The sequence below is a fragment of the Gavialis gangeticus genome, unplaced genomic scaffold (assembly GCF_001723915.1).
Source record: "Gavialis gangeticus isolate Ggan-Ray unplaced genomic scaffold, GavGan_comp1, whole genome shotgun sequence".
Taxonomy (NCBI): domain Eukaryota; kingdom Metazoa; phylum Chordata; order Crocodylia; family Gavialidae; genus Gavialis; species Gavialis gangeticus.
This window is the reverse complement of record NW_017728996.1, coordinates 19,437,127-19,454,559: the sequence shown is the minus strand read 5'-3', so window position 1 is coordinate 19,454,559 and position 17,433 is coordinate 19,437,127. Positions and strand designations below refer to the sequence as shown.

Sequence of the window (17,433 nt, the reverse complement as noted above, 5' to 3'; positions counted from 1 at the left end):
GATTTTAGATAAGGACTTGCCTTGCAGCTTTCTTTTTCAAAATGTAAAAGTAGATTTCATATAAATGGTGTCTTTAATAGGTTGTGGAAAAACAACTCTCTCATAGCAGCAGCCAGAAATCCAAGCTCCACTTAACAACATAACAGGAGAGCCACATTGTAGAAAAGGTTCATGGAAGAGGGACTACTGCACTGGAGTTGTTTTGAACTGTTATTTCTATGTAGAAAGTAAAGCCAAGCCACTCCATACAGCAACAAGCATGTGGGATTTAAGCTTGGCCTGACCCAGTAGCCCATGGGGTACATTCAGAGGTCGATGCAAAACAATTCTTTCCAGTGTAGTATTTGGAGAATTCACATGGAGACCCGGGCTCCTTGCTCCATAGAGCTGTAGCTTGAATTTGACATAAAGTTACAGCTGGCATGCTGACCATCTTGTTGGAGGAGGGCAGCAGGCTGAAAAGCAGTACTTGAGACCCAGCAGTATGGAAGCCCAATGGCAATGACTTGCAAACCAATTCTGCAGGGGTTCCAAGATAACGAGAAGAATTTTATAGCTTTGAATCCTGGAGCAAAATGTTTGTTGTTTAAACATCAAAGCTATCCTTGCAATTGTCCAAACCATATCGAAGCCAGATGGCAGCTGGTTCACAGTTTCCTTCACTGGGATCTACACTGCTGGCATCACCAAGAACCAGCTATGCGACTGCAACCAGTATTTGTTGGCAACGTCCTTAACCAGAGCAATGTGGTTACCCACGTCATTTTCAAGGGAGAGTCCTAGTAGCAGGATAATAAGAACTCTCTTGATTTATCGTGCTGTGTCTCTTGGTGCTATATTACATTAACAACATATTAAAATACTCAGAAACACATCACTGAGCCTCCATCTGGCCAACTGGTAGCTTGATTCAGCAAAAATATTTAAATTTCATCTCTACTCAGCAAAGCAATTAAATGGATTCTTAACTTTAAGCATTTATTTAGGTTCTGTTAAAGTCAGCAGGCCATATGCACTTGATCAAAAGTAGGCAGATGCTTTGGTGAACAGGGATGAGAAGCTGAACTGAGCCCAGAGACGAGCAAAAACGGAGGTACAAAATAGAACCACTCCAAGCCCTATGGAGTTCCAGAGTCAGCCCTTGCTATGTGGATTTAACACAAGAGCTTTCACTCTGGATCCTTATGGAAACTGCTAGGGACCTGAGGCTAAATTTTTAAAGGTATTTAGGTACATAATGATGCACATAGGTAACTAATGGGATTCTTAAACAGTTACATACCTACACGCTACTGAAAATCTCACTAGGTGCTCCTTTGCAAATCTAAATACCTCTAAAAATCTGGCCCTAATTGGTATACAGGCCTAAATTTCATTTTCAGAAGTGATTTGGTCTCTTAAGAGCTTAGGTCTGATTAATGGTAGATGTGTCTTAGGTTCCTAAAAAACCTACTTCACTTCTGAAAATGGAATTTAGTTTCCTGTATCACTGAGAGCTCCTCGGGTTCAGATTTTTAAAGGTAAAATAAAGCTTTCCCTTGAAGCTTCAGTTATCTCAGTTATGAAATGTGCATATTTCCTTCATTGGCTATTTAAGAAATCAACATTCAATTTACATGCTTTTTTAGAGATATCTCTTTCAAATTTAAGACAATTTAAGAAAAAATTTCCTCTCTTGAGATTTTATAAGGACAAAAAAACTTCTAAGGACTATTTAGCTCTTTGTTGTACTGGCATACATGCAAAGCATACACAAAACACATTAACTACAGCCCTTTCGAAAAGAGCTGAAAGTCTTTTTCCACTTCTTATCGCTTCTCATAATCTTCCAGATGTTCAAGATCAAAAGTCAGAAGAAAAGGACCATCATTTCCTTCAGAACATTATTAATATTTGATTTCCTCTAGATCTGCTTTCTACAAACCCTGAGATTTTATTTTTCCAAGATGCTTCTGGTTGGTTTTTTCTCTTAGGCAAAAAGCTCCTGCTTTTTTATTTCAGTCATTCATGCACTTCCATGGACACTGGATCATTAGTACCTGTCACTTTCCTTATTTAACATACACACAACCAGGCCTGTTTGATTCGTGTAATCTTTCTCCTTATTATATTTAGTGACAAATGATAATTTTCAGTGGTCTAACTTGATATAGAGTCCTCCTGAGTCTGCCACATATTCCTATTGTAATACTGAGCCTTGAGGGCCTATGCACAAGGAACTTATTGTTGCATGACTTAGGTGCTTTGACTGGCTTCTTACTTCCATTTACCGAAAAGCCCAGCAAGACTTCTGGAGTGAAAGCTCTCAAAGGTTTATTGCTTTTACACAACTCTTTTCAGAGGACCTTTTACTTAAGATTTAAAATTGTTTCTTGGTGGAGTTTGCCAGCCTTTCACTATGAAGAATGAGATTTTAAAAAGAAGAGTATGTGGTATAAGACTTTCTGGGCCAGATTGACTGCCTGTATTTCATACTGTTTTAGTCATTCTTTTTCTTTCTCTTGCTTGGATCTGGCAAGGCATTGAAAAACAGGACCCAGACAGGCAAAGCACTTCAATACAAGCTTAACTTGAAGTATGAGAAGAATCAGACTGTTTATGCATGAGACATTAAATAAGTGCTTCATGCTTGGCTGTCAGCCTCTTCTGTCTGTAGTCTGTTGGTTTCTAGGCTGAGGCTAGCAGAATTTACTCCTGAAATGAGATACAAAGGCCCAGATTTTCCCAGGTCTGTTCAAACCCAATCTATTGCTGACTGATTCTAGCATATGCTGGAGTTTAGAATAATGCCTTAATTGCAGTGGAGACTGGAAACCTGCTATGCCACAACCCTTTCCTAGCCGCTCTTCATCCTCTCCTTGTGCCAGGTGTGAGCAGAGTGGCTGCTGGAGGAAACAGCCTTGCTGCTGTCCCTTGGCAATAACACCCAGAGTGCAATAATCACAGTGCATGCAGAGCAGATGACAGAATCCAGCCACCCTTTTTTGCCCAGCTACTCAACATTCAACAGGGATATTTTGGGGGTACAGGAAACTAAGCATAGCCTCCTAAACTGGCCTCTACTGCTCTCTGCTATAGATAACAGATTTGCCACTGTAGTTCTTTCTATAAATATCAGGGTTTTTTCCACACTTGCCCATGACCCAGTGTGACTCCTACTTGGAAACCATCTCAATCATAACTTTTTTCTACTTAACCTTGACACTTGCATCCTGGCATTTGGAGTGCAAAATGGAAAGGATGGGCGATGTGTCTAAAATATAAGAAGAGTTTCCATTTCTACAATTAAGCCTAGCCCAACCTTTCTAAAAAGTGAAGTCCATATGTTCAAGCTTCTCTTACACATGCTTCTAAGCGAGGGCAAAGGAGGGAAGACGCAGCCCATAAACATTTCTGGAAGGGCCATTTTTTGTGACATTTCCTTCTTGACCCAAAGGCACTAGCAACATAGACCCATAACATTTCCTGGCCAAATGGTACCCACCCACAAATAATATGGATAATTTAAATTAGCACCTGAAATTTCAGTGCGACAGTGACCAGGTAGGGAGCTAGCATGCAGTAGCTACGTTCTGTTAATGCATATTGTACCTTATTTCACAGTGATTTCCCTCAGTACACAAACTCCCAGTAAAACTTCACAATTACTCAGCCTTTACAACCCAACCAGCTGGATTCAACATGTGTGATTCACTTGTAATCAGAGTTTTACTAATCGGTGGGATAATTAGAGTAATTATGTCAGCCACAAAGCAGTTTTTTCTTCTTTATGTCTTATCAAGAATTATGAATGCACAAAAGGGTATTTCATCATTGCTAATCTACAGTGAAACTTAACAGCATCATTAATAACTGCATACACAGCCACAAAGATACAGATAAGGCTGGTTACCCGGGAAAACCATGAAATACTTGATCTTTCCTCCTATCCTGTTCTACTACAATAACACAACCCTTCCTTCCTTCCTTCCTTCCTTTTGCTCTCAGCCTCGCACTGTTCTCCCCCCCATGTTTTGTGAAGTCCAGAGATAAAGCATCAAACAGTTTTAATCAGTTCCCACACAAGAAAATAATCTACACAAAAATGACAAGTGAAAAAGGTTGAGCAAAGGAGGAGGAGGAGGGGCAGAGTTCCTTTTTAACTAGTGACAATTTTTCTGGCATGGGCGACCTTTGTGAGTTGTAAGTACTGTAGCTCTTACTCATGGAAGAAATAGCTTTGAAATCAATCTAAATACTCAACCAAGTGTTTGCAACAGTGGTCCTTAGATGCCTGTCTAAGTGTTTAGGCTGGAATTTTGAAGGACTGTGGTTAGGCATCCAAACCCTATTGAAATCCACTGGAAGTTGATATCTAATTCCTTTAAGCTCACTTCAAAATCCCAGGCTTAGTCCCTTCTAATACTAACCTTTTTCTTCTGCAGCCACTTCTAGTAAGTAAAATGAGTATGGTTTCTTAGCAAGAAGTATCACATATAAATAGCATATGAGCTAGCTAACTAGTCTGGCCTATTTGGCAAAATATCCAAAGCTGGGTCTATTAAAATAACATTAAAACATGAGACCATTGATTATAATTAGACCTTTGCTATGCCAAGGAAGTGTTACATCAAGTCATCATTCTCAGAGAATGAGGATTTTTTTGTTACCTCCTTAAAAAAGTACATGGTCAAATAATTTAGATCCTAATTTAGGTTTTGTTAAAAAAATAAAAGAGAAACTAAAAATTAAAGGTGACAACAACGATTTCCAAAGGACAGATATTTTGGAGGTCACAATCTTTAAATGCATCTCTATTTATCTATATGAAGTACTCTTACTGGAACTGGTGAGGAAAATTTAGAAGGTACACAGCAATTTGAAAGGGTGGACAGAAAAACAAATGACTAGCAGGATTGGACCCACTGCTTGCAGATCATTTTCACTGAGTACCAAAGGAGAAGGGACCACTGTCCCAGTGTAGCCAGCCATAGAACCGCACTGACCTACTTTTCTTGTAGTGAAGATGGACGTGATTTCACTTTTTCATGCGATCCCCTTTAAACTAGGCTGAACTATGTCAGAGTCATGTGCAATTCTTTTATTTTATTTTTAGCTTATGTGATTTTACTAGAATAAAGTTGGACGCGATTCTCATTATTGGGCCACACTGTGCCCTGACTTATATAACCAATGAAATCCTATTGACGTCAATGGAGTCCATGGATGCAAGTCAGGGCAGACTCTGGTTCCAGTGTGTCTCACAAATTTTCCTAGCTAATTGGAGACACAAAGCACAAATATTCTAACAAGTATTTCCACGTACATTTCTATTTGGAAGTACACCATTTCTCTTTCTTTTTTCTGTTCATTTCCTTAATATGCACTCAGTGGAAACTTTTATCTAGAAGAAGTAAGATATGAAAGCCTCTTAGAAAAGTATTAATCCGTGGTCTGTATTTTTATTGATTATGTTCCAAGATTTTTCTCATGATGTAACTTGTATCAGTCTAGTTTGATGCAGTTTTTTCCAGTAACTTAAGTGTTTCTCAAGAATAACACTAGGCTCATAGACATATACTTTTTGAAAGTAGCGGTCATTTAAAGTCATAAGATTCTGCGGCATTCAAAGTCAGAACAATATTTTTCTTGGCTTCCCTCTTATCCTTCTTTCAGCCCACCTGACAATGACAGACTAGATTCCTTCTGAAAAGTGGTTGCAGAAGGAAACACTTGTATCTTTCTAAGAGGCTGCATCAGAGATAGTGGTGCCTGAACTATTCATGTTGCAGAGCCAACCAAACTATTACATTCACTCAGACAATCCATACATATTTTCTGTAGATGAATCTACAAGCATACATTTTACATGGTGTTGGCGATGTATATAATAACTACTCAGAAGTTAACTCAAATTGATTCTCCATTAGGTTCTGTCAACTACATATTGGCAGTTCATTGTAATGTGTCTGAATTACTACCAGACAAACCAACACCATTAAAATATGGTACATTTTATATGTCCTAGTTGGGTCTCTGTTGTTGTTGTTGTAAAGGAGAGCTGGGAAGGCCTTCATCTTTTGACAGAACAGATTGTTAACGGGATAAATATATCTCCACATTAGAAACCAAGTGGCCAAACCTAATTCTGGGAGGAAAAGATGACCTCAATGACTCTTCACATCAAGTCTTTGCCCCTCTGCTGAATTGACAGTGTTGTGGTTGCAGTTTGGGAAGTGGAAGTAGTACATAAAGGCCACTGAAAAACCAGGAAGTAGCAATGATTTTCCCTGCCAGCAACTAGTTCTAGATCTGAGCTAATCACCTAAGTGAGGAAAACTTTTTTCCTCATTATTACTCCACTAAAGATTCCCATTTCATCTCAGAGCAATTCACTCAGTGTCCAACAACTCCCCTGGTTTATCTAAGTATTGTGGCTTGAAATAACCTGGTAAACCAAGTGACTTTAGAAACTTAATTTATCATCACTGTGTATTGCGGTCTATAGTAAACAGTAATTTCATTAAGAAAACAGTATTCATAAGTGCAATGCCACCTTTCTACTTAAATATATCTTTCTGTCAGAAACAGCCAGCTGTACTGTAATTCATAGCCCTAAAAATCTCCCACAAGCTGTTCTTCCCAATCTGTCTTTTAAATAAGGAGATGCATCATCCTGTGCTTTTCAGAAAGCAGTCCTTGTCTCGAGCATTGATATCATCTGATTTATATAAACTCAGGCACACCCTGCAAAGTGCTTAGGAGACAGGGATCAAGTGCCAGGTTCTAGGGAAGACAGACAGACAATCCAAAGGTACAATGGATGGGACCAAAGTCACTGATGGAGGTTAGATGATTTTCAAACAGCAAAGTTCACAGTGGCACTAACAATCAGAAGGTGAAATTCAGGTTTTGTTTACATGATTAATCCCACAGACTCACATGGAGTTGCCTGGGAACAAATGAGAGTAGTTGCCCAAAGTAATAGTGAATGACAAGAAAAAACCTTACCTGCTACTTTGACCTGGTTAGGTTTGCAGGCTCTGCATGGTAATACCTGGAACTCTTCAGCCTGGTACATAGAGTAATCTGTGCTGGCAACAACAAGCCTGTCTCCAGGCTTCCATGATCGCACATCATCTACCAGAGTCAAGATTATGCTGTTCACATTGGTATCAACGGTTACCGTAAGCTTTGGTCTCACTGAAAACCAAAAAGGGGGTGACAGAAAATTTAGCTCATTTTGCCATAACTTGTCCACTAGCTTTTCTGAATATTTTTCACACTATCAAAAGTTATCAGTTTAGTATTAATAGACAGTACAGCTCCTCTAGGTACGTGCCAGGTTGCAGTTAGTTTGTGAAATCAATGAACACACAAAAAAAAAGCCTATGTTATTTACAGCAGCGATAAGGTTTGCTGAAATGGCCTTTGAAATAATGACTGTTTTTTACAAAAAAACCCTGCCTTCCATCTCTGTCTTCCTACTAGCTGATGATCATTGAAGAATCTTCTCTTATGACCCATTTGGGGACAGTCTTGTTTGCATTAATAACTATACAGTAAATTATTAGTTTGAAGACTATATTTCTGCTGAAACGTGTTGGCTTCTGCCAAGCTGAACAACAATCCTTCTCTATCTTGAAATGCTTTATGAAAGGTGGAGATGTTTATAGGTCTCACAGAGTATTTGCTACAGTATTAATGGGTGTTACTTATACTTTCACCTCACTGCTCTTAGCATCTAGGAACTTCTTCAGAGAAATCTTTTGCAGAAGTATCTGTGTTCACCCCCATGCTGCAGCTAAACCTCAGCTTGGATAACTACACTAAGCTGAAGTCAGGCCTACAATAAGCAAGGGCTACTCTCATAGACAGGAAGGGCTCCTTCCTAGACTAGGGCTAGATTGAGCCTAGTCTAACCCCCTGTGTCACAGAGCTTAATGGAAGGGACAAAGGGATGTTGACATGATTAAAGCAAAGAAAGCAACAAGAAAATCAAAAGGTTTCCCAAACTGTTTTCTTGGTTTGGCATTGACTTCCTGGTTCATCTACAATAGGCAGCTCAAAGAGAGAAGAAAGCAAAATGGAATTTCTGCTGTCAGTGACATGGCAGCTGGTTTAAAAAAAAAAAGTCACGTACCAGATTTGCTGCACAAGAACCGTACTTTGTAGTTTCGGCACCCTTCATTTGTCTGGTTCTTCCCATGGCATATAAACCTATAATCATGGCCATTTTTATAGAAAACCTCAGTGGTTAAATTAGCTCCATCAAGCGTAACTGCCTATGATGGAAATAGAAATGCAAATAGTGTGGTAAGTCAGATGAAGGAGATTTTGTGTACTCCACCCAACACCTATGGCATGGTGAGAAGTTCATTACATTGTATTCTGATGATGCACGTTCAGATGATGTAATGGAATAGGATGAACGAGCTGCTTAAAATCCAGTTATATTCTAGCTGGTTCATGCACAATAACATTGTATATACAGACCTCAAGGATTATTGCTAGGTGCATGGTGACACTCCTGCATCTATTTTAGGGTAGTATTTTTTGGAACTAGTATTCTGACCTTCACTAGCCTTGTTTTCCTAGATTTTATGCTGCTGTCTGTTTGAGGTCAGATTCCAGCTCTGAGCGCAGATGGATGCACTTACATGAACTCATTTCAGTGCTCCAGGGCAAACTGTGTCTTGACCCTTGCAGAAGAGAGACGTGGGTGTCTTCTTCCTTCCTTGCAAGGGCCAGGGATAACTGCTATTTTTTGTCCTCAGGGAGCACATGGAGTGCTCCTACATCTTGGGCTAACAGGCTGCCAAAAAAGAAGCAAGACAGGGTGGACCAACAGCTCCTATACAAGTTAGATAGTATTGCCGTTGGGTATGCTGTTAAAGCCGACTATGCTGTCCCAAGGGATGATGCAACAGGACTGCTCCTCTGTTTCTGTTGGGGTGATACAACCTACTGAGGCTAGGATTAAACACCACCACAATCCAGCCCCCAAGATTGCAACAGTTTTCACTACTGCATAAAAATGTGATATGTTGCAAGGAGTATCCTTGCACTAACATTCACTTAGCCTAAAAAAGCAACAGGCTCATAAGTGAGTGGTCATCTGCATTAGCAGCCTGATCCTGCACCCTGTCACTCATGCAAATCTTCTTTGCACAAACAGGAATTTTTTTAAGAGCTCTTCAGATGATGTAAATCAGAATAGATTTGTTGAAATCAGAGAGCTCCAACTATTTTCATCAGCTGAGGGTGTACTAAAGGGTTGTTATTGCCAAGAACATAGGGGAAAAAATCACATTTCTTATTTTACTTGTAATACACATTAATAAAAGCAGCTATTATTTAAATTATGGCTTTCAGGGTCAGAAAAGAATTCTGTCATCCAGCACAGAAATGAGAGCCAAAATAAATCTGAATTTCCTAGGAGCGTAGTTTTACCACTGATTGCAAATGATTGTGGAGTATTCCCCCTCCACCCCCCTTATTGTTCAATCAGAGATTAAATTTAAGAATTAGTCACTGAAACCTTTGCTCATATGAGTAACCCATCAACTTCAATGGAGCTATTCTTGTGAAGATGACTTTGATTAATCTACAGGAACAGGTTCCTTGTGCTCCAACATCTCTTAACATTCAGGCCAGTAAATATCCCAGTGGTCCCAATTGCTTTGTTGTCTTCTGCTAAGAAGAATTTGAGCTGCAGAATTTTGCCAACTGGCTATCTAAGTATGTAGTTGGCATTTACCAGTAAAAGCTACTTTGGTTCCCAGCTGCCTTAAATAGCCTTTTGGAGTCAGAATAAGGTACATGTTTTCCTCTCACCATGTGCACCAGAGGATGTAATTGCATGTTTAGCACTGAACAGAATTCAAGTGTCTTTCCACAATGAGATGCTATGGATTAAAAAAAATATATAGCTAAGACCCCAAAAGCTTTTGTTCCCTAATCTGATACAGCTGGTAGTTCTAACATATAATTATATTCTACACTTAATTTTTCAGGTACTTCCATTTGCAAGGTCATTTTAGATCCCTGGCTGTTTCCATCCTCCTTTTTCCCTTCATGTTCATTTGGAGAAGCACATATTTTATGGTAGTGTCTGCAGTATCCATGACTACCTGTAGGTTCCAGAAGTCAGAACTTACTGAAGAAGACCTGTTTCTGCAGCCCTTACTTACACAAGTCATCCCATCAACTTCATGGAGTCTGGTTAGGTGAATAAGGGTTGCAAGATAAGGCCTAAAATAAGACACTGTTTCTCTGCCTTGCGAGTTTATCATTAGTCTGAAAAATACACACCTGTTAGATGCCAGCATCTTGCCCAGTCTATGTATTAAGGCAATAAGGCAGCCACTATCTCTTCACTAGAAACTGAAAGGATTCACACTTACAACACTATCAGCAAGGCCTGAGATCTCATAGACCCTACTTGACTTCGATATTTCATTTGATTGCTTACTATACTGTTAGTGTACAACTGGCAAGGGAAAGTGTGTATGTGATCCTACCTGGATATCAAGGGGGTGACTACAGATTTCATTTGGATAGGCTGCCTTGAAGTCAGAAAGTTTCTCCATGTCTTTGGATCTTGCCTTTTCAGGCTTCTCAAACCACTTCGTCCACTCTAAGTCTGGAGACAAGGACAAACAGGAAAGGTTATTTTACCAAAAGTCACACATAATTAATACAACTAAAATATATTTAGTGTAATTCCATGGCAAATACCATTAGCAAGTTTCTTTGAAAACTGCCTAGTCCCTGGCCCTCACCGCCAGCTGCTTTCAGTGATGCTGTGAAGAGGAGCCAGGCAAGGGAAGGAGGCGTTGTTAAAAGCTGCATGGTTTGAATATGTAGTATGTATACTACTAAGGCTTGTGGGTCTTGGATTGTATTCATCTCCCTAGATCTCTTTCTATGTACTCAAATCAGGGAACAGACCGTTCCCATTTGTTAACTGAAACAACCACCCACAGTCAAAAGAAATATGTGTGTGTGTGTGTTTGTCTGATCATAAGATATAGAAATTCATATTCAAAGCAAAACAGAAATTAAAAAGGATTCAAAATATACAGTGGGTCTTGTAAGAGTTCAAAGAAAAATCTGTCCATGTGCTTTGCTAGTGTTAACAGCAACTTAGACAAGAGATATCAGACTCTTGCTAAGTGGAGGAAACGTGCTCCATGTGCTAAAACAGAAATATTTAAAAACTGACTAGCGCTGTTGGATCACTTTCTATCATGTTGCTAAAGGGCCAACAGATGTCTTACCTTGAACCCACTCACTGGTTGAAGACACATTAAAATGCTCTCCGTTTTCAGCCTGGAATAGTTTGAATACTTTGGCCATGGCTGACCTCCTCTGTCCTGTAAATAACAATACCGATTAGCAATTGCAGGGTCTGCGAAGAAGAGGAGATAAGACTGAAAGGGCAACGGAACAAGTCTGCATTTGCATATCTTGGGTCTGGGTCCAAGTTCAGGAATTACCCAGAAAGTTTCAAACAAAAGGTTCCTGTTATTGGAATGGTTTTTCAGCCCTTTATGGCTCCGTGGACATTTGCTTTTGCAGGGATGAAGAACTCCGCACAAATCAAGCCAATTAAACAAACCATGTTTTGCTTCATTTAGTTGTTTTCATTTGCTGACTTATACTGTGATAAACCACATCATTATCTCCATTTAGAAAAAACTATTTTGTTCCACAGCAAACACTCAACACTTTGCTGCTCATAATGTTACTGCATTTTTTGAGGCTGTGACAGTGGAATATCAGGCCTTGCATTTTCAGCAGATGTTAGCTGGGATAGTTCCATTGATTTATGTTAGGGTGGTTGGATGCATCTGATTCAGTGGAGCTCTGCTGATTTACACTAGAGGATAATCTGCCCCTGTATTTCTGTGTAAAGAAACACCATCTGTGTCCTACCCCATCCTTATGCATCACGCTATGGGTTAACTAAGATTTGGGCAGCAAATCAAATGAAATGTTTCTGCCCATTTCCTGTTCTCAACTTCGGTGCAGCATAGTCTCAGTAAAAAAAACATCCTGGAGCAATTCATCGCTAGAGTAACTCTTCTGACTTCCATGCAGTTTTACTGGGGATGAATTTCCCCCCATAACTTCAAGCAAATATTTGCTTGTGAATTACCTGGATATTCAAGGTGGTCTTCAACAGAAGCAGAAGGGTTTCCTTTAACTGTAATAAAACTCCACGGATGCCTGAGAAAACAAAATGAGAAATGATCAGATTATTTCATGAGTTATATGCATGCCTTTTTATAACACAATTTGTTTTCTTCTCTCTGGGGTACCATATTCAAAACAGCCTGATTTATGTGACACTACATTTTGGTTAACGTTAACAGTATCTTAACACTTTATATTTCTTTACTAAATATGCCACAAGAGAATGGAAGTTCAAAGACAAATCCCTTCTTGATACATTTATACAGCACCAACTATAAAATACGGACTTCACTTTTAATTGAGTGTCTAATGGCTTGTGTAAGATAGGCACAGAGGGTATTGGGAGCTATGGAAGCTATGACTCTTCTATTTTTTCTGAAAAGAAAACTTTAAAAACAGCCAAATTTGGCTGAGCAAATTGTGCTTGTACATCAGGCTGCAACCTTGAGTGAATTGCAGGGATTTGCTATAGATTCACTATTGCTGTTACACAGACTACGAGCAGAAGTGTTCTTCATTTTGAAGATGGATCAGGAATAAAGATTTATGATGCATAAAGATTTGTTCACACCTAGCCTGAGGTCAGTAATTAGTGAAGTTTGCTGCTATCTTATGGGCTGCTGCTGGGCATGGTCTAATGCCTACTCAACAGTTTCTAATAACAGTAGAAACACTAATACGTGAACCCAATAAGCATGAGAATGTATTACCCTCTTAGCCTTGGAGACGGACCCTCTAGAAGAGTCAGTGGCCAGGATGGGGAGATTTTTTCCTGCTGCTAGCTGTGATGTTCTGTTATGTGTGTAAATAGAAGACTTTGGCCATACATGCAGTTACTTTTAGCATACGCCACAACAGACTAAAAAGGCCACTGCGTGGTTTTCAATATGGTAAGCGGCCACAATATTTAGCTTGGATTTCGCAAATAGCCATGTCGCTGAAATCCCGTCTCTTGGCAAAATTCCCATGGACTTCACAAAAGTCAGGATTTCACCCTGTAAGCTGAGGGCAGCACCTCCCACATTTCTCTGGAGGCAGTTGGAGAATGGGTGGCACTGAAACCTGCCTTCAGGCTTTTGGGTGGAAAACACAGATGGTATTGGAAACCAACCATGAACTGTACTAGGTATTATCTGCTATCACTCACATTCAGAGTCCATACTTCCCCCACTGAAATCAAAGACTAAAATCCCCTTCACTTCAGTATGGGCAGAAGCAAGTTCTTAACAAGCATGGGCCCTCCCACAATCCATAGCAAGGATGCTGGCAGTACATAGACCTTGGTGAGGTAGAGGTAGATCTTCTCCTAAGACATGGCAGTCCCAAAAGCTCATCAGTGGCCCAACCACAGGACACACCCAAGAGAAGTCAAAGCTGCCAACACAAGTGCTTGAGGAGTCTGTCAGGCATCCAGATGCTTCTGCTGGAAAATTTTCCTGTGCACCAGCTGCCAGAGGCATTGAAGTGCTGTGATCTCCATCCAGCAGAAGGAGCAGGGTAGGATGCAGGGATAAATGACACTCTATCACTCAACAGGCAGGCTAGCTATTTTTTCTTTTTACCAAAAAAACCCTCCAAAACAAATGACCAAAAATTGGTGGTTTTATTTTTTTTAAAGTCCAAAAGGATTTTACAAAATTAAAGATTTAAGAACTTGTTCTTAAACTAAATGTTCAGGCCCATTTCATTTTCCCCAGTACTTGGTTCTTTGAGTTAGTTTATGACTGACTGTTTTTAGGTCAGTTCATCCTTAATGCACACATATCATTTATCTTGCTGTTGTGAAATGTAACAACCAAGTGTGGCTGCTGTTTATGCCAGCACAAATCTACAGGGCCACCACTGCTGCCAGTCTGAAGAATTGTGTCCACAAGTGTTAAAAGTCTGTCCTAATTTGCTAGTATAAATATAGCTCCTTATTTAAAGACACACACATCTTTCAACAAAACAAGGAGCAGGGAAGAAAATATGGGTTTTTTTTCATTCTGATTTTTTGGATTTGGCATCTGGATAACAAGCATTTGCCATAGGTTGCATCTTCAGCAGGTATAAATCAGCATCATTCTTTTAATGGGAGCAACGCTGATTCACACAAACACAGGATCTGGGCTAATATAACAAAAAAGTGGAGACTAATACAGAGATAAATATTTGTCTGTCATCCCTCCTAACCAGAGGCACTAAAAAATTACCCAGGAGGTGACTGGAGGATAGCTTGACTCATTTGACACTTTCCAAAATGTGGAACAAATAGATCTTATCCAAAACTGCTATCTAGGGTTGCACCAGGTATTGTCTCAGCAACATTTGCATTCAGCCACCAGCGGGACACACGGGACTATGCAGATCAGGCACACAGGTGTTTGATTTAGTATTGTCAGCCAGCCAGAAAGCCAACAGATGTTTGAGGGTGATCAGCGAGAGGGAGAGAGCAATCCATCCAGAGTCCATTGTCAGACTCCTCTTTTGCAGTGCCACCCGGACAGTGGATCTATAATATAGAAAATTTCCCAGAGTCATGTTCACAAAACTGCAGTGCTTGATGCTGTCAGGAAGGAGCAGAAACTTTCTGCCTTTCATAGGACCTTGTTTTGTTTAGTGGGCTAAAAATGTGCTTAAATGTCTAGTCCCCTGAAAGATGCTAATTCTGCTAGGAAGTACAGCCAGCCAGCCCAGAGTTCATACTCCAAGGATGATTAAACAATTATGTATGCATTATGTGCACTATTGAGGCACCAGTTCAAAACTAACACTAAAATATCCATATCCAGCTGCTGGTCCTCACTAACTGATATTTCAGAGGTAAATGATCTCAATCTGATACAAATGTATGTTTGCATTCCAGTATTTGTATAGAACAGAGATGAGTCCAAGGTGCAAAATTCAAATGCGAATTTTTCCAAGTTAGCATGATTTCCAGTCAGGGGTGGAGATACAGAGAAAGGGGGCAGCTGTACCATTTGTGATCTGGCTGCGGATGGAGGCTTCGTTATGCTTCAGCCCATCTCTAGCACAGTTTTGTGAGCTAAAGCTTAGTTTTTACTCAGGCAAAACCCAGGGAATACTGCCTTCAAGGAATAATGACTTCTGACTGAGAATCAGGCACTGAGGCATGTTGAGACATGGAGTCTTTGCTAATTTTACCCTTGTGAGCACTTTAAAAAAAACCCTTCAAAGAAAGCTGTGAAAAGTACTGCAGGGTCACATTTACATAGGTCTTGGGGGATTTAATGGAAATACTTACAAAAGTGCCTAAGTGAATTAGGTAGCTAACCCCCTTGGGTGCTAGGCATCTATCTGCATTTTTGGTCCCTAAATAGCTCTGGCTCCAAGAGACATGGGTAACCAAACCTCAAAGAAACTGAGCAAAGCTTAGGTGCCTAAGACTTGAAAATGGCATCCCTTAATTAGCAGAGAGGGATTGCAAGTATTTTTGCAAATTCATCTGTTATACAGCAGTCACCACTAACCAGTCAGCATTTGCCAGCTATTGCCACACTGTGGTACCCCAATGACATTGTTAATTCATATTTTAAAATACAGTGAAATGCTGTATTATTCCAGATACCCACTGTGGCGAGCATTAGTTTTTTGATGGCAACCGCTAGTTCATGGAAGTGCTGAAAGTCACCCTTCTATAGGTCAACTTGTATAGGCTTTTCCATTACAAACACCTATGTAAGGGTGTTAAAAACAAGTGTTAAATCACTGCCATGGTCTAAAAATACCTAGGGCAAGTTCCTTTTACAAATTCATGGCAGGGAAAAAGCCTGTTTTTTTCCTTTTGCAGGACTGGGGGAAAAAAGTAGAATTTTCAAAGTCGTTTTCCATTTCCCTAATTCTAGTCTTTAAACAGAAAGCTGGCAGGCCAGTGACCCATAACATGGGCTCTAGGTATCTCAGAGGAAATATTTCAAAGGTAGAGACAGGCTTTTCTTTGGGTTATTTTTGCAAACGGGATTATTTCCTTTGGAATTCTCAACACCGAGCATACAACAACCTGTAACACTTACAGCAACCTCCCAGCTAAGCTACCCTGCCTACCACACTGAAATATACTACATTTTCAGGTGCCAAATTGACAAATATATGCTCCCATAGGCTGTTTTTTGGATCAGTTATCCATGATATGAAGGCTTTTTTTTTTTTATATCCCACAATGACTTTTTGGTGCCTTGCAGGGATTATGAAACATATGGGAACAAAACGCAGACTTTTTTTTGTTTTAAAGTACCTACATTCAGATAAACTCAAAAAATTATAATGGCACCAACTGGGTAAAAGGCACATATTATTGAAAATAGTAGGTGCGCCAACATATACAATCTATTGGCCAAAAGAATTTTTACAGTCCACAAAGTAAATGTTATGCATGCTAAATTATGGGCTGTATAAATCCCAAATGTGCATTGAACTAATTAAACAACATATTACATATAATGTCTATATATATATTTAGTCAGGGGCATATGGCTATTATACTAAGGGAAATACACATGTGCACTGTGCAGCAGATAAATGTACAGGGCATTGTAGTTATTTAGATATGTATTTGAAATCTCAAGAGTAAAGCATGAAAATAAATAGGAACAAATAACTTGTAGAGTTAATGTCTTGGAAAAAATGCATCCTTTTTAAGACGAATCATGTTATTCCTCAATGTCCTAATAAAAATACCCAATATAGGCATCTTAAATTATCTAATAAACTGCTAAAACTTCATATGGAAAAAAGGAAAACTTTTCAGAGTGAAAGAACTTCATGCCTTTGAGAGAGTGGAATTATTTGGGTACATGGAGAGCATAATAAAGCCTCTGTGCTGGTAGAATTGGGACAACTGGCACATACCTAAACCCAAGGTGGAGGAAATGCTTGCTGCCCAGTTTGGTCATTGCTTTCCTGGCTGAGTCATCTAAGTTTCTAGATCCTTCATCATTCACTGCGACTGAGAGGATCATGCCATTAGCAACTTCACTCAAATACTGGACAAGACGTGAGCTTTCCCCTTTCACTTTGTAGGTGTCAAACCTGAAGAAAAAAAAGAAGCATTTACAACAATGAGCATCACAGCTTTCCATACATTTTGTCTACATATGAAAATAAATATTATAAAAGGCATACACATGTCTGTATCACTACAGATGCAATGATATATGAGCCCATGACAAATATGCTGGTATTCAGTAAATAGTATATTGAGTTGGACAGAATTCATAGTTTCATAGTTTCATAGTTTCTAGGGTCGGAAGGGAC

General features: G+C 39.6%; 1 protein-coding gene across 2 annotated transcripts in view; it reads right to left on the bottom strand.

The window, feature by feature from the left end:
* Positions 1 to 17,433, bottom strand: part of CEMIP (cell migration inducing hyaluronan binding protein) — a 157,809-nt gene that overhangs the window by 43,509 nt on the left and 96,867 nt on the right. For both annotated transcript variants that reach the window (XM_019504101.1, XM_019504102.1), the window contains 6 exons: positions 17,029 to 17,208; positions 12,143 to 12,213; positions 11,262 to 11,357; positions 10,503 to 10,624; positions 8,123 to 8,264; positions 6,991 to 7,182 (listed from right to left, as the gene is read on the bottom strand). In XM_019504101.1, coding sequence (XP_019359646.1) covers positions 6,991 to 7,182; positions 8,123 to 8,264; positions 10,503 to 10,624; positions 11,262 to 11,357; positions 12,143 to 12,213; positions 17,029 to 17,208 — 803 coding nt within the window. The remainder of the gene's footprint in view (positions 1 to 6,990; positions 7,183 to 8,122; positions 8,265 to 10,502; positions 10,625 to 11,261; positions 11,358 to 12,142; positions 12,214 to 17,028; positions 17,209 to 17,433) is intronic.